Source organism: Pestalotiopsis fici, assembly GCF_000516985.1.
Source record: "Pestalotiopsis fici W106-1 unplaced genomic scaffold PFICI_Scf_1, whole genome shotgun sequence".
In the NCBI taxonomy this organism is placed as follows: domain Eukaryota; kingdom Fungi; phylum Ascomycota; class Sordariomycetes; order Amphisphaeriales; family Sporocadaceae; genus Pestalotiopsis; species Pestalotiopsis fici.
This window is the reverse complement of record NW_006917091.1, coordinates 2,390,956-2,414,170: the sequence shown is the minus strand read 5'-3', so window position 1 is coordinate 2,414,170 and position 23,215 is coordinate 2,390,956. Positions and strand designations below refer to the sequence as shown.

Sequence of the window (23,215 nt, the reverse complement as noted above, 5' to 3'; positions counted from 1 at the left end):
TGCTGTATTAACATCCGTGCAACACTAGGTATTGCTTTTAATTCGTCAGAATTTAATAACAAAACCGTTAAATCTAATATTCGATAAAATAAATCTATATAAAGCCTTATCGACTTTATAATCAGCCTATTAAGGCACCGGACCCGTATTACGTTAATAATTATATCTCGAATTTTATACGATTAAATTCGAAAATTATAACTCGTTAAACGAATTTATATCCATTTTTAAAAAATATATTTTAAAGCTTTTAAGCGTTAGGGCTAAAATCGATAATATCGATTAAAAAACGATTTTTATTATAACCCTTTAATTAGCTTACCTTATATAAGCTAACCGTTAACGCAATGCTTTACGGTTTATAAATCCACCTACCCTTAAAGGGTTAATTACGGATATTTTAAATAAAAACCGACGGGATCCGGATACGGCTATAAGAAATTTTTATTATACAAATAATAAAAAATCCCGGTTTCCCCGATTTAATTAAAATTAACAGGGAACCTAAAGCGGAAATAGGAAGAATTTAAATAAATCGAATAACTTAAATTCGACTATATTTACTACGAACCAGAAATCTAAAAAATAGGGAAATTTACCCTATAATAAAGATTTAAACGAAAACGAATTATTCTATATTTTTTCGAATATTTCGAATAATTTAAAAAAAAAAATTAACCACCCTCCCTAAAAACTAATAATTATACGATATAGGTTTTTTAAAGCATATATCGAATAATAAAAATTTATTCGATAATTTTATTATAAAATCGGATTTTTTACCGATTATTATAAATAATAGAAAAATATTTTTAAAAGGAATTAGAAATATTACGCTTTCCTTCGAAATTAACCAGGAAATACGTAAAATAACGTTATTAAACGTATTTTATATACCGGAATTTCCGCTAAATATTATATTTAGCTAATTATATTATTAAAAAGGCGGTATTATAAGCGGAAATAAATTATATAATTTTAAAAATAGGCCTTTTACCACGTTAAATTAAGAAAAACGTAGATTTTTCCTATACCTAGCTAATAAATTAAAGCCTAATATAGCATATTTAGCTATAAATCCATTAAAAATAATAGAAAAAGCCCGTGTAATCGGTTTAAGTTACCCGGAACCGAATTCGGATAAATTTAACGAAATTACGGATTTTAAAGAAATCGAATTAATTTCTAATTATTCGAATTTCCTTATAGTTACAAAATAATAATATAAACGCTTAAGCTATTTTAGCTATAATATTTTAGCTAAAATAGCTAAAATAATTACGGGAATTCCTAAAAAAAAAATTAAAAAAAAAGGATTTAAATTATAAATTTTATATTTTAGGTAAATTTACCCGAAATTAACTTTATACGAATCCGAATAAGGCTAATAAACCGTTATATTATATTTATATTAATACGGTTTATATTACTTTTTTTAGCTATTCCGGTTATAAATATATAATTAATTTTACGGATAATAAAACCGGATTTTAAGAAATTAAATTTTTTAAAAAAAAAATCCGATATATTCGATATTATAATAAATAAAATCGAATATTATAAAACCTAATTCGGAAAATATCCGAATATTATTCGTATAAATAACGGTAAAAAGTTTTCTTTAGTTAAATTAAAAAATTATTTAATTAAAAAAAGGATTATTTTCGAATTTATAACTTTTTATATATTAAAATAAAATAATATAGCTAAACGTACGAATCGGATTATTATCGAAAAAACTAAAACGGTTTTTATCGATTTATAACTCCCGAAAAACCTTTAGGAATTCGTTATAAAAGCAATAATTTATTTAATAAATTTTACTATTACGGTATCCGGTTTATTTACCTTTTATTAAGAATTTTACGATTATTTCTGGCTAAAACGGGATAATAAGCCTAATTTATCCTAAATTTATATATTAGGAATACCGGTTTTAGTTTATAAACCGAAAAAAATCCGTAAAAACTCCGATAAATTCGGAATTACTACCGAAAACGGGAAAATAATTGGATATAACGGTAATAAAATCTATTATATATATCTTCCCGATCAACCGTATAAATTATAGATTATACGGACCTCTTATATTTGATTATTACCTAAAAATCGAAAAAAGGGGGAGAAATTACTAAATTTAGAATTACCGGATTCGGAATTACCGGATTAGGAAATAACACCGGATAAAAATTCCACCGACGGTAAATTTATCTAATTAACAGTCCCGAAAACGGTGGATCTAACGAATCCACCTCCCGGAAACGATCGAATTTTTCGATCTATTACGAATAAATCTATAATTAACGATCGACCGGACTTACCCGGAAACGAATCCAATATAAATAATAAATCTAGTATAAATTCCGAATCTATAGATATTAATAATATTTTTTCGATTATTCCGAATAAATCGAATATTAAGGTAATTTTTCCGAAATTTACGGATTCCGAATAAAATAAATTCGTTAAATACGATAAATTATTCGCCGATATTTTATATTATTTAATTATTAAAAATTTAGGCTATACGGAACCGAAAATAATAAAATAAGCATTAAAAAGCCTTAAAAAAATAAATCCAGGCTATATACGCTAAATTACGGCAATTAATTTAGAAAAGGACTTTTTAAGCTATCGATCGTAATAAAGTCTAAAAAGCCGGTAAAATCTTATTATCCGTAAAATAGGTATTTAAAAGGAAAACCGATAAAAACGGAAATATCGATAAATATAAAGCTAAATTAATTATACGTAGATTCGAATAACGATATAAAATCGATTATTTCGAAACGTTCGCTATAGGAATAAAATCTATTATTTAAAGGCTTTTATTAGCCTTAGCAGCTTATTACGATTAAGAAATCGAATAAATCGATATAATCGATGCCTTTTTAAACGGGGAATTATACGAAAAAGTATATATTACCCTTATAAACGGATTATCCGAATTTCTTTCCGAAAACCCGGAATTAAATAATTTCGGTTAAAAAAACGACGACTCCCAGGTAATCCAGCTTAAAAAGGCCTTATACGGTTTTAAATAAAATTTACGCTAATAGCAAATTACGCTAAAAAACAGCCTAAAAAAGCTTGGATTTAATCTATTTATTTTAAACGAATTAGCTTATTATAATAAAAAATCTAATATTTTTATTATAACTTACGTAAATAATTTCCTGATTTTTGGCCCTAATTTACGTAAAATTAATTAATTAAAATAAAATATTTCGAAAAAATTCAAAATAAAGGATTTGGGATTAATTTTTTATTTTCTCGGTATATAAATTAAAAAAAATCGAAAAAATAAAACAATTCGTATAAATTAGGCAATTTATTTTAAGAAATTATTAGAAATTAACGGATTTTCCGATATAAAACCGGCTAATATATTATTTAGCCTTAGATTCCTAAAATCGTTATATACGGCAAAAAAAAGCAACGAAAAACCGGCTTTAAAGGAATTTATTTATTTATATTAGCATTTATTAAATAAATTAATATATGCTATAATTTAAATTAGGCCCGATTTAGCTTATTTTATAATATATTTAACTAAATATATATAAAACCTATCGAAAATTACGATAAAAGGGGTAAAAAAGGTATTTAATTATTTAAAATCCTATTACTATTTTAGAATTACCTTTAACGGGAAAATAAAACCCGGATTAATAAGTTATTCCGATGCTAATTTTGCTAATAATTACGAAACCCGTAAATTAACGTCCGGTTATTTATTTATTTTAAATAACGGGCCGATAAGTTAAAAATCGAAATAGCAATTTACGATTTTTTTATTAATTACCGAAGCTAAATTTAATAGGCTAAAATAGGCTATCTATAAAATAATATAATTAAAAAATCTTTTTATAAAAATCGGAATTAATATAAATACCGTATTAATTAAAAAAAAATAATACGGGGGCTATAAATTTAGCATATAATCCGGAATATTACTAACGTATTAAATATACGGCTATACGGTATTTTTACGTATAGCAAAAGGTTAAAAATAAAAATATCCGAATCGAATATAATTTAACTAATAATATATTAATAAACGGCCTTATAAAGCTATTTTTTAAAGATAAATTTTAAAAATTTATTAAATTATTAAATTTAACCGATATTATTTAATAAAAAAAATATTGCATAGATATTAATATAATATTATATAATATATAAAATTAGCTTTATAACGTATATTATATCGTTATAATAGCTATAAAACCTATCGAAATATCGTTAAATAACGATATATAGGAAATTAGTAGAATTTACCTTATATTAACCTATAATTAATATAGCATTATTTATAGCTATTATTTATAATACTATATAATTAATAAGTTATTATAATTGATTATTATGGCTATTATGGCCACTGGAATTTATTAGAATCTAGTAGAACGTTCTATTGGATCCAGCCCTATTAAGTATGGCTAGTATACCTGGCTATAGTGGCTTTGGGTTATAGGGTAACCTATATTATAGAAATCTATAAATTTTAATGGTTTTTTCGATTATAAATTAACCTTATTACTAATTAACTTAATTATAAATTTAGTTTATTAGTAATATATTTTAAAATGTTTTTATTAGTTAATTTTATAGGTATAAAAGGTAGTTATTCCTCCGTAATTAGTTATTTTTTTTTTAAGCTTTAATAAATTAGTTATATAGCCTTATAATTATTTTTACGGCCTAATTTTACGAATTATATAAACGCTTCCCTGTGCCTAAGTTTATAATCCACTAATTATACCTTAGAACATAATATTATATTAAAAAAACCCTAAATAAAAAATAACGATATAATATACTTATTTAAGAAAAAAATATTTAAATTTAGTATTAAAAAGCACGGTTTTTTTATTTATAAAAAAGGCTAATACGAAAATAAAATACCCGAATTAGTAAAAAATAAGACGTAATACGTAAAGAATATATAAATAATTATAGGTGCTATTTACGTAGCGGAAATGCGTAAAACGCGTAGGAATTTTAAAAAAATAATTAGAATTATTTAAATTTTTGCCGTTATAATAGCAAATATTAATTAAACGCTAAAAATTAAAGAAAAAACGACCTTTTCCAAAATAACCGATATATTACCTTTTTAGCTTAAATATTACGCTCCTTTATTTATAAATAATAAATAAACGGAGCTTTTATTTTATCGACCCGGAGCAAATTATACGATTACCTTATTTAAGGATAAATAAGGCAAAATTCGCGAAATTTTATAAAGCCCTTTATACGGTATATTTAAAAATAAATTATTTATTTTTAAGAAAATATTTACTAATTATTTAAATAAAAATTAAATTAGGGCTAATAGTTTTTCCGGAAAAGCCCCTATATTTTTTATAAAAAAACCCGGAGGAGGTTTTCGTTTTTACGTAAATTACTAAGCCTTAAATGTTATTATAAAAAAAACCGCTATTTTTTTCCTTTTATTAAGGAAATTTTACGCTTTTTTTTAAAAGCTAAATAGTTTATTAAAATTAATATTAGGGCCGCTTTTTATAAAATAAAAATTAAAGAAAAAAATAAATAAAAAACCGCTTTTCGCATTCGCTTTAGCTTATTCGAATAGCTAATAATGCTTTTTAGATTAACGGGAGCCTTAGCTATTTTTTAAAAATTTATTAATATTATATTATAAAAATATTTAAATAATTTTTGCTTTATTTATTTAAACGACGTTTTAATTTATTTTAATAGCGATTATACGGATTATATACTAAAAATAAATAAAATCCTTATTAAATTAAATAAAGCTAAGCTCCGCTTTAATAATAAAAAATGCAAATTCGCTATTATTTAAATTAAATATTTAAAATTTATTATTTATACCGGAAAAAAATTAAAATTAATTTTAAAAAAATAAAGGCTATTAAAAAATAAAAGGCTTTTATTAACGTAAAAAAAATTTATAATTTTATAGGCTTCGCGAATTTTCATAAAAAATTTATCTTTTAATTTAGCGATATTATAGGATTTTTATTAGCCTTATTTAAAAAATTAGCATTTTAAAAATAAAAATTAGCTAAAAAATATAGCTTTAAAATTTTTAAAAAGCTTTTTATTATTATATTTATTTTAGCGATATAAAACGAAAAGCGTAAAACGGTAATCGAATGCGATTATTTTAGCTAAGCCTTAAAAGGAGCCCTTTTATAAATCGATAATAAAAAAAGATTACGTTTTATAGCCTTTTTTTTAAACGATTAAACCTAGCCGAAATTAATTACGAAATTTATAATAAAAAGCTATTCGCGATCGTCCGCTGCTTAAAAAAATAAAAATAAAAAATAAAAAACTTAGCTAAACCTTTTAAAATCTTTACGGATTATAAAAATTTATAATATTTTATTATTAAAAGGAATTTAATTAAAAAATAAACTTAATAATTTTTAATTTTATCCGAGTTTAATTTTTAATTATAATTCCGTATAAAAAAGAAAAGCGGTAAACCTAATGCCTTTAGCCGTTTAAAGCAAAACCTCCCTAAAAGGGTCGATAACCCGAGATTAGAATTTCGCCGCTTATAATTCGTTAAAAACGAATAGCTTTTATTTATTATTATACTTTTCGAAAATGCTAAATATATTTAAGCATTAATTTATATAATGCCTTTATATTTTAAGTTTATAAAATAAAAATTATTAAATATAAAATAAAGCTATTAAATCCCCGAAAATAAAAATTTATTTTTTAAAGCTAAATTATAATTATTTTAAGATAAAGCTATAATATAAAATATTAATTTTATTAATTTATATTTCGCAATATAATTAAAAGCGTATATATTTCCGCCCGGGTTATTTAAAAAAAATATAATATTAGGATATTAATCGCGGAATATAAATTAAACCTTAAAAGCGCCTTTTTATTCTAAAAAAAATTATTTATCTTAAATTAAGAACCTTTTTAAATTATATTTATATAAAAAATTTACGATTTATCTATTATCGGCTACCTAAAAAAGGATAATATTTTTGCGATAATATTAAGGCATTTTTATTAGCCGGGAATATTTAAGGTAATACGGAGATTTTATATTAATTACGATATTTATAAACGCTTTAAAATTTAGCGCGAAAAAAAAAAGCGGCCTTTTGGCCTTTTTCCCTATATTAAACCGGTTTTATTTAGAATTTTTTATCGATTTTATAACGGAGCTTTTTGCGAAAAAAAAAAACCCTCGTTTTATAATAATAATCGTAAATCGTTTAGCAAAAATAATTATAATAAAAAGCATAAATATTATAAAAGCGTTTAATTACGCCCGGCGTTTTATTAATTATTATTAAAAATTTTACGGTTTCCTTTAAGCTATTGTTTTTAATAAAAAATCGAATTAAATAAGCGATTTTTAGGCTTATTTATGCAAAATCGTAAATATTAAAAAAAGGTTATTTATAGCCTTTTATTTAAAAATTAACGGTTCGATTAAGCGTATAAATTAAAAAATTTAATTATATTTTAAAGCTTTTATTTCGTACGCTTAATATAATTGGCCCGAATTTTTTTTTTTATTATGCTTGCTATTAATAACCGTAATACCTCGATCGGCGCTAATTTTTTTTTAACTTATAAATATTACGCCGAACCTATAAAATAAATACTCCCGTTATAAAAGTTTTTATAAAAAATAAATAAAAAGCAAGCTAAAAAATTCGTAAACCGATAAAAAAAAAAGCTAAAATTTAGCTTAAACTATAATAGCAGCTATATAATAAAAGATAGAAAATACGGCGAATAAAAATAAAAAGCTATAAAAACGATTTAAAGCTAAAAATTTAATATAGCTTAAGCTTAAAAATTTAAAAATATTATAAATATTTAAAAAGCTATTTTAAATTAATATAAAATATAAAATATATAAAATTATTAGCCTATAAATAATTAAGCTAAACGTATTTAGCAAAATCTAGCTATAATTTTACGTAAATTTGCTATAAAAAATAAATAAAAATCTTTTACCGTTATAAAAAAAGCAAAAATTAATAGCCGTTTTTAATATTTAATAAAAAACTTTTATAAAAAAAATAAATTATTAAAAAGATTTTTTATATAAAGCGGCATTTTATAAAAATAAAAATTTAAACGGAAATTATTAATAAAATAATAAAGTTACGTAAAACCTATTTAGCAAACCCGAACCGTATTCGATAATATATAAATTTTAGATAATTTTAAAGCCTAATTCGGCGTAAGTAATAAAATAAATAAAAAAAAAAGGGGCTAAAATAAGGCTTTTAATAAAAAAAAAATAAAAAGCTATTATTAAAATAGCTAAAAATAGGCAATTAGCAAGGGTTCGAAAAAAAAAAGCTAGCTAAAAAAAAAAGCTCGAAAATCCAATTAGCAAAATGCTTTTATTTTTCGTCGGAGTTTAAAATTAAATTTTTAATTTATTTATATTTTTTTATTTTTATTCGAAAAAGGTATTAGGAATTTTTTTATTTATTCGAAAAAAATACCGGTTATACGAAATAGCCGGTTACGCGCTTTTCGATATCGAGTTAATTAATTAAATACCTCCCGATAAAAGCTTTAATATCTTAAATATACCCGGATAGCGTTTTTTTTTATATTAAAAAAATAACGGCTTATTAATAATTATTAAAAACTTTACGTTTTAAATCTTTTATTCGTAATAAAAAATATATTATAATTAAAAAAATTTTAAGTTTTATAATAAAAACTACGGGAAAAAAGCATTATATAAAATAATTAGGGCATAAGCGGCTATTATAGCTTAGTAGTTAAAAGGGAAATTTTTAAAAATTTAGGGTTTAATTCCCTAAAAGGCCCGGAAAAGTGGTAATATTACGGGTATACCCGATTTTCGGCATTAAATATATAATTAATCCGGTGCCTAAATAAGTTACGATAAAATTTACGTATAGGAAATAGCTTCTTTTTACTTAAGCTAATTTATAAACTATATCTGGCTATAACTGCGTGACTGCACGCACTTAGTGAGCCTATCACAGGCTGTGGCATTTGACATCGACGTGTATCATAAGGAATTTATTCTTTGGAACACCGCCAGCATCAAAAGAAGCCTAGTCGCCCCTCTTCATATCAGGATCCAAGTCTACATTGTGTCAAGGTATCTATCGGGAACTCATCGCGGCTATGGCGTACTCGGCCTTAGAGCCACAGCACATAAGGGTGCTGAAGCTTGAGCCGAGCGCCGAGCGCGACGCCATAATCACCTGCTCGCTGTCTGTGATATCACTATCAGAGAACCCTACGCCGCAGTACGAAGCCCTCTCGTACGTCTGGGGCGACTTCACGGAACGGCATGAGATCCAACTGGATGGCCTTCCCACTCCCGTTACTATGAACCTTTGGACCGCACTTAGATACATCCGCTTACCGGATGCTCCTCGCACCCTTTGGATTGACGCAGTCTGCATCAATCAGTCCGACGTGCAGGAGCGCAATGCGCAAGTTCGCCAGATGGGCCGGATCTACAGCCAAGCTTCCCATGTGCTCATCTGGCTCGGGGACCCGGACCCGCAAATCGAGGACACCTTTTCCGCGCTCTCCGTTCCGGGGGCCCTGGACCAGAGACAGTACGAGGACTTTCCCCCAGAGATCGCAGATGGTTTACGCAAGATGCTCGCAAGGCCCTGGTGGCATCGCGTCTGGGTGCTACAGGAGCACGTTTTGGCGGACGCGGATCCTGCTGTGGGGTGCGGAGATTCATGGTTGGACTGGAAGGAGCTGTCGGGCGCGCTGTTGGATTTTGCGCGCAGTATGATGGATGCGAGTGGTACTACGATCGCCGACGACCAGACGACGTGGGTCCAGGATTCGACCATGCTCCTGCGCCATGTCCTGCTCAGGGAGCAGTGGAATGATCCTGGCTATCAAGGGGGGAGAGGGACGACTATTGCCGAGATTATAGAGAGAACGCGGGGCCGTCGAGCTACGGATAAGAGGGATCAGGTCTTTGCGGTCAGCGGTCTGCTGCGCGAGGAGGACAAGGCCATGTTCCCAGCGCCAGACTATGCAATGTCGGTCAATGAGGTCTACCAGATGGCAACGGTCGCCTTCATCCGGAGTAGCGCGAAACTTACGTTCTTGATCCATGCTACCGACAAAGGTGATGACGATCTGGAACTGCCGTCGTGGTGCGTCGACTTCTCCAAGAGGATGTGGGATTGGGGCGCGTATGGGAACCTGGGGGGTCACGACTTTGGGCACCGTAGAGAAAGCGAGGAAGAAATCCAAGAGTTCATGAATGTACTCTCGCATGATGCGTCTCTGGGTACATTGAACGTGCTAGGTGGCGTCCTCGGACAGGTCATCATGTCGAGGCCCCTTGTTCCGCCATCGGCTTTCGACCAGAGCGGAGTGACTGTGCAATTTGAAGGCGAGCCTCGACCCATGATGGAAGCTGGGGTTGGAAAGCTGCTCATGCTTACCGAGTTCGTCAAGGAAGTCCTCCGGATGACCACAATTTCTCACACGATTTGGGAGCAGCGGGACGGCGCACAGGCGGCAAAGGAGATGATAGCCGCTGGGCAGGTGTGGGAGACACTTTTTGGAGGAATACTGTTTAATATCGTCGATGCTGTTTGCATCCGCACCGGGATTGAGACGGTGGATGGAGACGATAGGCCGCGCGAATATTGGGTTATCGAGGCCTTCATTCGTAAGATCTGTCCCTGGTATGCCAATGCTATTGAAAAATTTGGTTTTCTACATCCGACACCCCAGCTCGCCGAGAGTGCCAGGTTGGAGAGAGCTCTGTGGGAGACGATGATGCTAACGACGCAGATCAATATTGGCAAATATTGGTTTGGGACTGACACGGGTTATATCGGGTGCGTCGATCGTGAGCTTGAGGCGAGTGATCAGTTGTGTACCATCCTTGGCTGCGAGGGGCCTTTCATTCTCAGGTCGACCAATGATGCTTTCAAGTTGATAGCCTTACCTCAGTCCAGAGATTTCGTACAGGACCATCATCGAACTCGCGTGCGCGAGGTGGAGAGGGAGGTCTTTACACTCCGTTGAAGGGAAACGAAGCGCCTTAAGCTCGCCAATTCCACCGAAGATACAAGATTTCAAAGTGATTAGCATTATTTAAACAAAACAGTATATCGCGACCTTCATCATACCAAGATGGACATGTTTATCCAAGGAAAAAGAGAAAAAAAAAAAAAAAAGTACTTTTTGATTTCCTTAGTAGACGTTACTCGCACTGGACTCGCCTGAACGGACTGATTAAGCAGAGCATTCTTTCCTCATATGATTGCAAGGTAGGTAATCGGCACAGCCACTGCAGAGGCACTCCTCCTTGCGCTTGAGCTTACCCCCGCCAGCCAGCTGCAACGCAAGCGGGACAACAAACATTGCACACATAACACCTCTCACCATCCTCACGTTTGTCAATCTGTACAAATAATAGGAAACTCATATCAGTATTAGATAGTATCAGAATTATCGTTCTCATTGTTCTGTCCAATTGAGCAAATCGCAAATTCAGCAATCATGGTAGTCATTCTATTCTGCACAGCTGAGGAGGCCAAGCCTGTAATTCTAACCTCCCACTTGCGCACGTGGGAATTCAACTAACCTCTCACAGCTCGTCCCAGCAATCATGTCATTTGAACAGGCCCAAGACACCTGGATCTTTGGCTTTGCCGAGTCGCGCGACGGCCTGGGTGCTGATGATGGCAACTTTAAAAATTGGATCGAAGACGGCGCGACCGTTGAAACAGATTTCATTGGTGCCTCTGAACAAGAATGCCAGTCATGGGCCCTGGAGCAGATGAATCGCCTACCCAACGTTAACGACGGGATGATTGCCATTGCGGATGAGCGCACTGCAAAGGATGACACGATTCTATTGCAACTCTACAATTCAAGCTCCGGCGATCTGACACCCGAGGGCGAAGGAGATTATGGTCTCGAATTCGAGGGCTATGGAAAGCTTCCAGCCAAGGAAAACACATGGTACAGCTTCAGGATCAGATACCAAGACTCATTCAATATTTATGCGGCTCTTTCCTATGGAGCTATCGATGTAGTCTACCCGGTTTATTTTGGGCGTACAGACGAGCTCGTGGATGACAACGGTGTGTTCAATGTCGAAAGGGCAGAAGCTCTCTGTGTTGAGTAAATGAAACGAAACATCTCGTTGAAGACATCGTCACTACGGTCGCAATAGATATCGTTTCCTCTATAATTAGTTGAAGCCAAGCAAAGAGACCACCAAGACGTATAGAGTCATTGGTGAATTACATCATGCACTTGATCAGCAAGCCTTTTGGCCACAGTAGACTTTACTGGCGCGCGTCAATCTGGTCGATAAAGACAGTGGTGTTCACTAACTCGATACATCACGCGAACAAGCGAACAGCACAAATCTCCGGCCAGCAGAGTCATTACCAACGCGCCTCAACCCTCCAAGATGTCTTTTCTTCTCCTTGTAGTCCCTAATCCTCATCGTCAGAATCTTCATCGTCACTCGCATCATCGAGTGCGTCCGACTCTGTTTTGCTTGCGTCCTCTGCATCAGTCACAGCCCCCTCCTCCCCTTCTGGTGCCTTGACAGCGCTCGTAGGCACAAAAATTGCCCATTCACCATTCATGTCGGCAACTTTGAGGGCGACCTCATTCTCTTCAGCCTCAAATTCCAGCTCGCCGAGGCCTTCAGTGACAAACTGGCCGGTGGCGGCATCAAACTTTCCCACTGTTGCTTGGGAGACATCAACTGCATTGGAAGATGCCTCGCCAAAAATGTAGTCGACTTGATGAATGTCTCCTGCCGCGGGCGGCGTCGCGGTGGCAATGGTAAAAGTCAGAGGGTCGACATACATGAGACCAGCCGGGGGAGCGATCGATGCCATTTTGGGCGCCACCGTGATGGTGTTGGCTGCAGTGCCATTATACTCGGCTTCGATTGCGCCGGCAGCCTACCGCATGACTGTTAGAAGAGGTCCAATTCTGGAGCTTACGCGTGCACTATACACGGATACTTACATTAGCAGGTAATTTCATCTTGGTAAAGAGATTGCCACCTTGGACGGGATTTGCAGAACCAAAGACACCAACAGTCCTGACCACCCCTTCCTTGAACTCCTCTCCGACTGCCAAGACTTGAGCAGCCGTCCGGTTTGTAGTAGTGGCTTCTCCTGCTTTTGCCTCGGAGGCTGTGGCTGCTTCGCTTCTCTTTATTACACTCAGGTCAAGAATTGGAATCGCCAGATCGCGATGGACAGCATCGTGATGCGTCAGCGCTGTGGGAAAAGACAAGACAGGCAATGCCTGATATAGGAAGATGACCAGCAAAGAAGAGTACATTATGCTAAGCTTATCGGAAAAAGAAGAAGAGATGAATTAAAGCGGGCTTGTAAGAAACAATGACAAGAATTGGACGGCACAGCCGGAATGATTGAATATATTGGTTAAAAGTCGTTCAAGTACCAATGCACCGCACTGAATAGAAGAGAAATCGAATCCTACTGGCCATTCAACCCAGACCGAAAGGGCATACCCACGTAGACTTATAGACAATTTTGATGTACCACGATTTTGAAAGCGCTCGACTCGTGTTACATACCTGCTGAGAGCGAGTAGCAAAATATCATCTTACACCTAACATCATCAACGGGCAACCTGCCGGACAGTACGTCTCGGCGTTCCATCTCCTCGTTGTCCAAACCGCATCCTTACTATGCCTGCCGGCTGTCATCCTATCACTTGTGGTTCACACAGACTTCGCCCACCGTGTTTGTATCACTTGTGGCCATGTCAACCCATACTCAAACAGCCAAGTCGTCTCTCAAGGCTGCAGGCGGCTGTGTACCAAGCAAGAGAAAAGCCTTGCGAGCCTGGCGAGGCCTAGTAGTCATATAAGCGTGACGCGGTGCACCCTACACCACCAAGAGCCAAGAGTTACAAGACGGACTTGGCAGAGGTCGAGGTGAGTAGATGGTCAGTCTGTATAGTCGTGCCGAGCTGCCGAGGCCCCTGTTCAGAGTGGATTCATCCTCTTGACAAAGAATTGTGTCGCGTGCCCTCATGCCCAATTGGTCTTGGGGCACGTCCGATGAAACAAGAAAAGGGCCCATCTGGGTGGACGTGGGGTAAGTAAATCCATGGCATGCAAGGGTCAAGCCGAGTCCCATAAATCCCACTCGAGGTCGCCATAAAAGGTGTGAGGTTATGACCTTCAATCAGGTAAATTGAAAATGACAAAGTTTGCCAAGAGATTAAAACTCTACTACATTCGTTCCAAAACAATGTATATTCGGTCGTTTCAATATGTCATGTTCGTGAGTATGCGAGTGGATATTCTCTGTCGGATAAGGCATAGTGTCTTGATGGTTGTATCTGCAAAGTTTGAGAGTAGGGAAGAAGAAACAGTGAAGCAACAAGAGAATCGATAGCAATCAGACAATGGTAATCAAGAATCTTTTCTCTGGGTGTTCCGGGTGATGTAGCATTTCAGCACAGACAGTCTCTGCCGTGATTGCCCCAACTTGGTTGAAAATTTTTAGAAAGGGCTGGAGATACTCGTTTATGCGTGCCCGTTCGAATGAAGCGTTTTCGAAAAATTTGAATGATCCGATCCTGCAAAACTCTCCAAGACCTGCGGCAGTCTTGCGAAGAACAAGACCAGATATATACTTCTCATCAACCCAATCCCCCTTGTGTTTTCTTATGCTAATCCCAGTCCGTCCTCCAGCAAGAGGCAAGAGGTACACGGACTTCCCATGAAGACTGCGTGAGTCATTGATGCAGTCGACACGAATAGGAAACTCCGTGTCGTGATCGTTATAGTTGATGACCACTGAATCAATGGCCTCAGGAATATCCGAAGCTACTGTTGTCTGGTCGCAGAGGCGGCCAAGGACAAGGCCGGAACAACGCATATGAAGCATTGTGCGAATAGACTGCCCAAAATCTCGATTCTCCGAGTGAGTGATCCCCAGCTCACAGACATGGCCGTATCTTTCTGGTTTTGACATGTCGTCATTGGGCTCGTCATGTTTGTCCGCGTCATTGTATTCCACACCTCCATCAATGGACGCCCACGACCAACTTGGGGCGATCCAGTCGCGATCTTGATGGTTTGCTCTATGATGAGTGACTCGAGGGCCAGCGACTCTCCAACACAGATGTAGTTCAATGTCCTTTCTCCAAATTCCGGAAAGATATTCGTCTCCTGTCTGATTGAACACGGCTCGAGCGATTCCGGCTAGGGCTCGTAGCTTGTCGCGTCGATATGTCAGATTTGCCGCTGAGTAGGCCATGACAACCTTGAGCCAGAAGAACGGCTTAGTCATGTCTGCATCACACACAAGACTGGCTATGTCGCTTCGGATATTTTCTTGGAGGCATAGCGGTGCAAATCCCTTCCTACATTCCCAGAGTACACCTCGATCCCCAAAGTGGATTGTCCGAGGTGGCAACACTTTCTCTTGTATTGCCCAAGCGCGAGTCATCAAATGGGCACCCAAGACTGATCTTTTATAAAAGTCATAATTGTCGAATTGCATCCGTTCTTGTCTGCCATTGATTGCCACTTTGTTGGAGAAGCCGTCGCAAAATAAAGCGGGAGTAAGAAAGCATCCTTGATGTACGTCTGTCGCCGAGGAAGCGGATATGGTGACGTACGAAGAGCTGTAGACTTGCTGCATCTTTTCCGCCTCTTTTTCCCAATCGCTCTCATCATTCTGGACAATACACAAAGAATCTATCCAGATGAAGTCAATCGCAAGTCGCGATGCAATCTCAAAAGCAGCCTGAAATGTTTTGGGGATATCTGCTGTTGGGATGCCTTTCTTGAAAGCCTCAATATTGTCAGTTCTTAGCTGGATGAAGGCTCTTTCTCCCCAACAGTAGCTCAATGTTGCATATCGTAGTTGCGATGAAGGCTGGCCCATGTCTTTTGTGATTATCAATCGCGGCTGTCCTCCAACCAGCGAAACAAGTCGTGTTGGTAGATACGTTTCAGCAAGAGTATTACAACAATCATGGTCAGCACAACATTCGAGCAACCATTTGTTCGCCTGGTCAAATAGTTCCAGTGGCTGATCAGCATGATTCTCTGGCGAGGATTAGCAGCGTGCGGAGACGCATCAGTGTCCATGTTACGTAGCTTACCTGAATCATTAATCGGCGTGCTTCTGCTTCTGAACGTGGAGCGTGCACTTTCAGAATTGCATTCCATCGAGATCTTGTTCGGTAAATCCAGCCATAGACTAAAGGCTCCTCTGATCCACATGGTTCCAATTGAAAGAGAGATTGTACTGGGCTCTCCTAATCGACGCAGACGAGATTCGATTTTGCGAAACATGGTGAGCAAATCATCGTCTTTGAGTGCCTGTAACAGGAATGCACAAAACTTGCACCCCATTCGCGTAGATGCCTCGATCTTTATCGTATTACAAGATCTTGCAATGACATACTTCCACCGGCTGTCATGTTCTCCCAAGGATTCGTCCGAGACACTCGACGCATTGACCTCTGCTTCCGAGTAATAATCCAAGGGCCACTCATCGAAAATATGCCAACATTGCTTGCAGAATCCATTCTTCACTTGTATGCTGGGCATAACTTCTTTTATGCTTCGTTCAAGGGAGCTCGTGTCAAGATCATCAGCGAGCACTGTTTGGAGCAGAGGGGAGCATTCCGAAAGAAACTCCACATTGGATTTCAGGTACTCATTGTACCACTGACGGAGAGACTCTATGTCCATGGCCATGTTGACTCATCAAGGTAGCTCTGATAAGGCTCGCTTGATGCGTATGAAATAACTGGACGTCGTGATGCTTAGCTCAACGGGGCCGTCTTGAGATTGATTCGCTGAGAAGCCAAATGCAACGCAAGGGACAGACGTCGGTCGATATTTGAGTTGTACTCACTTGTGATCAGAGAGATGAATTGCGGAGAACCCTGGACCAGTTAGAAGGTGGGTATTTTCTGACAGCCCGTCAGCTGCAGTGCGGTCGCAGTTTAAATTGCGGAGTGGTAAGTACACAGTGCTTCGTAAAGTGATCGCGCGGATTGGCTCCAGTATTTCTGGCCAGAGGTCCTTGATTGTTCATCTTGGCCGACCAGCAGATTTGTATTCATATTCAATTTGATTTGGTAAAATGACTCCTTTAAATTAAGCCCCGAGGGCCCTGGAGGAGAATAGATATAGAGTATCATGACGACGACTCAATGTTCAGACGTGGTGCTCTCAACCCAACCGAATGCTCTGATAGGCGATCCGTCACAGCCGCGAACTTTCAACGGTGCAAGACAGACCATGGCCATCGAAGCCTCTCCTGACGCCTGTTGCGCATCCAGCAACTCTTTGAGATTTGTGAGATTTTCGGCAATAACCTTGCCAGCTCCAAGAACTATATCGTGCACATCAAAAACCGCACTCCCGTCGTCGGTGACAGTGGGATCCGGGTTCATGGTATCGACGCCCAAAACAGCAACTCCGAGCTCCACCAGGCGCTCAGCGACCCCGCGTTCAACGTGCGGGTGCTGAAAATACCGCTCGCTCTGGTCCGCGCCAAAGTACCGATCCCAGCCCGTGCGAAAGAGCACCGCCATGCCCTCCTTGATGTGCGCCTCGTGAGGGCCAAGATCTGTCAGGCTGATCGAGCCCCCGGCTACAGCCTTGTGCGATACATCAATGATGCGAGCGGGCAGCCGGGTAAGGGCCTCGAGAGGGATTGCATCGACCGTCACGGCGCCGTCGATACGGTGCGACGGCGCGTCAATGTGGGTTCCCACATGGGAAGAAAAGGTGAGTTCGCTGACAGCCCAGCCAGAATCCTTGACGGCGCAGGCTTGGCGACAGTGGAAGGTTGGGTCGCCGGGATAGACGGGCACATTCGAGTCCAGAGGGTGCGTCAAGTCTATAATCGGATGAATAGAGGGTGGCATGGCTCAAATAAAGAGGAGCGCAATGATGCTGACATGGCAAGGTTGAGTATACAAAGGATGGATAGCAGTGAATAATAATCGACACAAGTTGGTCTGCCCTTGATTTGTCCATCTCGACGGCTTAATGCCAAGCTAGTTTGTTTCCTCTAGGCACTAGGACCTAACCTTAGGTAGGTGCTATGGAGCATTGCTCTTAGATAGTGGCTTACTCAAGTGATGGTTCGGCCTGTACGCGATCTAGAAAACCAGTCGGCTCTAGATAAATCGACCCCTGCATCTCATTCACATGTAGCGAACTCTTGATATGCATTATAAGGTACCGATTAATGTTTTCGCAAAGCATCAGTCCTCCTCCTCCTTGGAAATGTAACCCTTCCATGGGAATGTAGAAAGGAATCCTAACAAAGCCCTCACTATACATCCCAAGACGCCATTCCCTCCTCCCGAGCACGCACGAAAATGGCAAAGACTTCTTCATTTCACTCAAAACGGCTTGAAGGCGTATTTTGGCTTGCAATCAGCCGGTAGATAAAAGCGGTGGAATAAACCCGTATGTTCAGCACTCGGGTTAGGGTAAGCAGGTGAGGGTTAGCGGAGGCTGGACAGGGTTTAAGCTGGCCTCGGTCTAGATGTATTATTTCACGAGTGACCCAAATCACTTGCATACAAGAATCCTGGTGATCATCGCACGCTTAATTGCTAATATTTCTCGATGTAAAGACATTCTGCATCTGCTTATACCCATGAGGTGTTGACCATGAAGCATGAACCCAATGGGCGGTGATCTAGAGCCAAGCAATAGCCTAGGTAAGAAGCTTACTGATCAATATGATGGCTTGCCTTGATCCTATGATTTTCTTGTAAGTCCTGCGCATTTTTAATGCTAGTATTTAACGAGTCGCTGGGAAAATACCCGGTTGCACTCAGTGCTGTGCTTGCTCAAGTCTGAATAGATGGCTTACTCAAAATCGGCAGACGACCATGTGTACTTTGTACATGTGGAGACGATCCCGCCGATCGCCAAGGGATGGGTTCCGTTTTGAGCAATGTTTGTTTGCGCATAGTCCATGTTGGTCATTTCTTGCATGTTGCATGTTGCATGGCAACTTGGCATATCCAAATGCAGTCTATATACCTACACGATCCACTAATAATCCTGGGCAATACCCGCACGTGCTGCAAGAGTCTGAAGTGTCATTGAGGATAGACACTGAGACAATCGAGCAGCAGGAGCAGTAGTGGACTCTGCAACCCGAGCTAGTACAGCCAGACGCAACCGACGTCAACATGACGACTTGGCATGCGGGACTATCCGCTGCGCCTCGGGCTAAAGATCTCAGCCCTAAGCTGGCAACCACCAAAGTATCCCAGCTGAATGGACAATCATGGCCAGAACAACAAAAGCGCATGGATTTCGTGGCGTTAGTATTGCATTCAAGATATTTCTTGGAGTTTCACCAAAAGCCATAAGTTCGGGAGAAGAAGAAAAGAGAAGCTGGATGGTTACCATGGAAGAGTCAAGCGCCAGGAAATGCAAGATCCCGTGTGTCGCACGTCACAGATGGACGGGAACTTGGAAAATGCGTAAGCATCGTGTCGGGTTGGTCCACGTAGCACTTTGTCCGTCACACAGCCTCAGTACCTTCTGTACCCCCCAAGAGGCATATCGCAAGTTCTATCGGATGGGTGGTAGTAAGATTGCCCCCTCAAATGCACACGGCATAAAACCGACTTCAATCAACGTCTCCATATTAGCGTCCTGCCCGCAGGCTGAATTTCCCATAAGCGATCGTCGATGTGCGCACAAAACTACATGAGCCATCAGATCATGATCAAATCACCCATAAAGAAAAGCCATTCAACCATCATGGTACCGCCGAGCCTAGCCTGCTCTAGGTAGCCCCCAAAATAGTTTTGGATGTATGACAGAAGCTTGGCTAATGTAAATGCAGGCAGGCTCAGATTCGCTAGACAGTCGTTTCTACCTAAACCGAACCTTCGTGTGGCTCCCAGGTTACAGGTTTCCCGTAACTGCAGGGGCCGTATGTCCCCGGGTCCATATAGCCAAAAATGCCATTTCCTTGGATTCTGCGTGGGAAACATGGACAATTTTCCCTTTCCCTTTCTCCTTCACAAATCAGCTTGCATAGTAGTGCTTGATGCTTTTTTTTAAGTTTTTGCAACCATGCTGCAACATATTCCGGCGAGAACGGTGAAAATACTCGTTATTGCCTTACTAATTAGCACCTTGCTTGTTATTATTCAACAAACTGGACAAGCCGATCGAATCTTGCACAGTACAATAGGTACTTCCAGCTCAGGTAGCTCAGAAAAACAGAAGCCCAAGCCGCACTACAAACCAAAAGAAGTCGCTGTACCGCCTCCGATTCGAGATCCCTTTCCCTTACTTGCCAATACTCAGCAACCTCTACCACCCATACCACAGTACAACGTCCCGAGAAAGGATCTATACAAAGAATATGGCTTGGGAATTGCGCCGCCGCTGCTCATAGGATTCACCCGCTCCTGGCCGATGCTATTGCAGACTGTGGTCTCATACATAACAGCGGGATGGCCGGCCGAGCAAATCTACGTCGTCGAGAACACTGGTGTACATCGCGCGAATAAGCACGACCAATTGACATTGCAACACCCTCGATATCTCAATCACACGAGTCTCCAGCGGCTCGGTGTAAACATCATACAGACTCCTGTATTGCTCACCTTTGCTCAACTGCAAAACTTTTACCTATCCATTTCGCAGGACATGGACTGGCCGTATTACTTTTGGTCGCACATGGACGTCTTGGCATTATCGCATGAAAACGGATTCGAAAACCTCACGGTGCGAGCTGGTGAAGAAGGATACAAGACTGTTTACGCCTTGTGCCTTGAAGCGCTCCGAGAAACGCTCGACAATGACCATCGATGGGGAGCTCGACTATTCGCCTATGATCACCTGACGCTACAGAACCCGAAAGCTTTGGAAGATGTGGGCGGTTGGGACACTTTGATACCCTTTTACATGACCGACTGCGACATGTACAGCCGGTTCGCCATGAGGAATTGGACACAGGAGGACCGCAACGCGGGCGTCATTACTGATACAGCATCACATCTCCACGATCTCGTTGCACTCTACCATGACCCTAGCGTAGTTCCGGCGATGGAGGATCCCAACCCCATGGTGGAAGTGGCGGAACCAAGACAGACGAAACGCGACCAGCTCTCGTCGTCATCGGCATCCCTCAGCCTGGATGAAAATATCGAGTACTGGAAAGCCCTCCTCCAGACCAGCGACCACATGTTCCACCACAAACACGGTGGACGCGGCCGCAACACGTGGCAGGACGGGCAGCGTGGAGGCTATGGAGAGCCTTACTATTACGACGCGGCTGGATTCACAGAGGCGCTCGAAGTACTCACGGAAGCGGGCAAGGAAGTATACAGGCGGAAATGGGGACACCAAAACTGTGACTTGATAGGTGGAGGTGGCTTACGGTTTGAGGACCAGTGGCTTGTCGAGAAGGATTACTAGAGAAAGTGTCTATGGTGTGGGCGTGGGAATTCTCGTCCTTCTCTTCTTTTTCCCTGTACAATGGCTTCGTAATGATGACGCGCTCAGCGAGACTTTTTTTTGTTTAGATGGCTCCGTTTTACTCTAGATTATATCCAAGTTTCCTACTACTATTATCCTAGGCTTTCTTGGCAGTTGCTCTAATTTGTCAATCTTGGAAGCTTTCGGTAAGGTCGTGCCGGTTGCCGTGTTTCTGGCCGCTTCCTGCGCTACGGGACACTAGATCATCTGTGGACAGGTTCCGAGTCCCAATCTCCACACGCGATAAATATGTCCATTGTCAGCGGTAGTTTTGCTCCGCCTCCCTTGTGCTACCCCAAAACTCGAGTGGGTCGAGGTGACATTTTGAGACACCAAAGTCAATACATGGGTATCTAGTAGAATGAGAATGGCAATTCAGTGAAAGTTGCATACAGATTTAGTGCCATTTTTTATCTCTTCCTCGAAGGTGTCGAATATTTGGCTCAAATGAAATGACCAGGCTCTCTGACAGCGTGATTTTATCCCAATTGATGTTTCCTCTTTAGTTTCAAGCATTTTCATATTTGCTTTTTCTTATATATCGACTTTTGGCCACCATTTCTTTGTATTGCCGCACAGATAGCGTTTTCATCATATAGTGGATCAGTGTAGTCTTGATGGGAATAAAATGCTAAAGTGTGCCAAAGAGGACTATCCGAACAAGGCCTGGCGCTATGTTAAGTAGGATGTGGGTAAAATATTCCAGACACCAATCGTTCGCCAAGCTTTGAACTCATTTCCAATATAATCCAATTATATGGCAACACCTATTCTACTCACAGTGGCTGCCGCGGAAAATTAAAGGTTCGCGATTTTAACTGTACAGGATAACCTGCTCTTCGATCTACACCCCCGAAACTTGCCAATCCCGCTGTCACCAGGTCCCAGCCTCGGACCTGGTTGCGACGTCCTAATCAAGGCGAATAGATGGTTGCCACCGATGTGACAATTATGTTATTGGGCTATTATGTAGCAGAGTAAATGGATCCTGACCACTACTCACCTCGACACCGAGTCTTTTCACTAGTACAACTCACTGAACGTTGACAAGACTCGTGACAAATTATCTCAAGGACAGCACTTGGCCCAGAAGTCAAAGAAGGCAAGAAAGAAGACAGAGAGAGAGAGAGAGAGAATATCGAGGAAGCTTCTTTGAAGAGGAACGCGAAGCTCATCAAGAAGCCGTAAAGCTAACGATATTGGCAGGAGCAATTGATGGTCGAGAAGGAATCAACAGCAAGTACGAACCCAAGCTCGTCATTGGCATCGTACACGTACACGCAGTAACTCGGAGGGAACGAGTGGTTCGATACTGAATCCTCACACTTTCCATCCGAGGATCAAATGTGAGCCTACCCTTCTATTTAAACCAGCCTCTTCCCCCTCTTTGTGTTTTTCTGATCTTTCCACTTCCATACTCCCTGACCCAAAGGTCAATACCATAGCATCTTTCACCTCTTGGCTATCCCCTCACTTTCATTAAGTGTATTCAAAACATCAAAGCAACAACGGATTTCACCCTTTGGCTCTCCCCTCACTCCCATCAAGGCTAGGGGTTTCTAGGATAGATATCCACCGCTCTTTAATCAACCCAGATGCGCTTCCTCCCGAATCAGAGGGTCACAACCAACTATATATCTGCTTCTTCCACCAAGGCTCACGGGGGTCAGACGTAAAACGATCTCGTGCCCG

At 39.1% G+C, this 23,215-nt stretch overlaps 6 protein-coding genes across 6 annotated transcripts; 3 read left to right on the top strand and 3 right to left on the bottom strand.

Annotated features, from left to right (window-relative positions):
• Positions 1-9,153: 9,153 nt before the first annotated feature.
• Positions 9,154-11,043, top strand: PFICI_00731 (uncharacterized protein; the record flags this gene model as incomplete). The annotated part of the gene is made up of 1 exon (XM_007829312.1): positions 9,154-11,043. One exon carries the CDS (start codon positions 9,154-9,156, stop codon positions 11,041-11,043), a length of 1,890 nt encoding a protein of 629 aa, XP_007827503.1.
• A 477-nt stretch (positions 11,044-11,520) lies between these two features.
• PFICI_00730 (uncharacterized protein) lies at positions 11,521-12,151 on the top strand (the record flags this gene model as incomplete). The annotated part of the gene is made up of 2 exons (XM_007829311.1): positions 11,521-11,562; positions 11,615-12,151. 2 exons carry the CDS (start codon positions 11,521-11,523, stop codon positions 12,149-12,151), a joined length of 579 nt encoding a protein of 192 aa, XP_007827502.1.
• Positions 12,152-12,467: 316 nt separating this feature from the next.
• Positions 12,468-13,335, bottom strand: PFICI_00729 (uncharacterized protein; the record flags this gene model as incomplete). The annotated part of the gene is made up of 2 exons (XM_007829310.1): positions 12,468-12,947; positions 13,015-13,335. 2 exons carry the CDS (start codon positions 13,333-13,335, stop codon positions 12,468-12,470), a joined length of 801 nt encoding a protein of 266 aa, XP_007827501.1.
• A 1,091-nt stretch (positions 13,336-14,426) lies between these two features.
• Positions 14,427-16,744, bottom strand: PFICI_00728 (uncharacterized protein; the record flags this gene model as incomplete). The annotated part of the gene is made up of 2 exons (XM_007829309.1): positions 14,427-16,087; positions 16,144-16,744. The coding sequence occupies 2 exons, from the start codon at positions 16,742-16,744 to the stop codon at positions 14,427-14,429; spliced, it is 2,262 nt and encodes a 753-aa protein (XP_007827500.1).
• A 458-nt stretch (positions 16,745-17,202) lies between these two features.
• Positions 17,203-17,925, bottom strand: PFICI_00727 (uncharacterized protein; the record flags this gene model as incomplete). The annotated part of the gene is made up of 1 exon (XM_007829308.1): positions 17,203-17,925. The coding sequence occupies one exon, from the start codon at positions 17,923-17,925 to the stop codon at positions 17,203-17,205; it is 723 nt and encodes a 240-aa protein (XP_007827499.1).
• Positions 17,926-20,110: 2,185 nt separating this feature from the next.
• Positions 20,111-21,463, top strand: PFICI_00726 (uncharacterized protein; the record flags this gene model as incomplete). The annotated part of the gene is made up of 1 exon (XM_007829307.1): positions 20,111-21,463. The coding sequence occupies one exon, from the start codon at positions 20,111-20,113 to the stop codon at positions 21,461-21,463; it is 1,353 nt and encodes a 450-aa protein (XP_007827498.1).
• Positions 21,464-23,215: the final 1,752 nt, after the last annotated feature.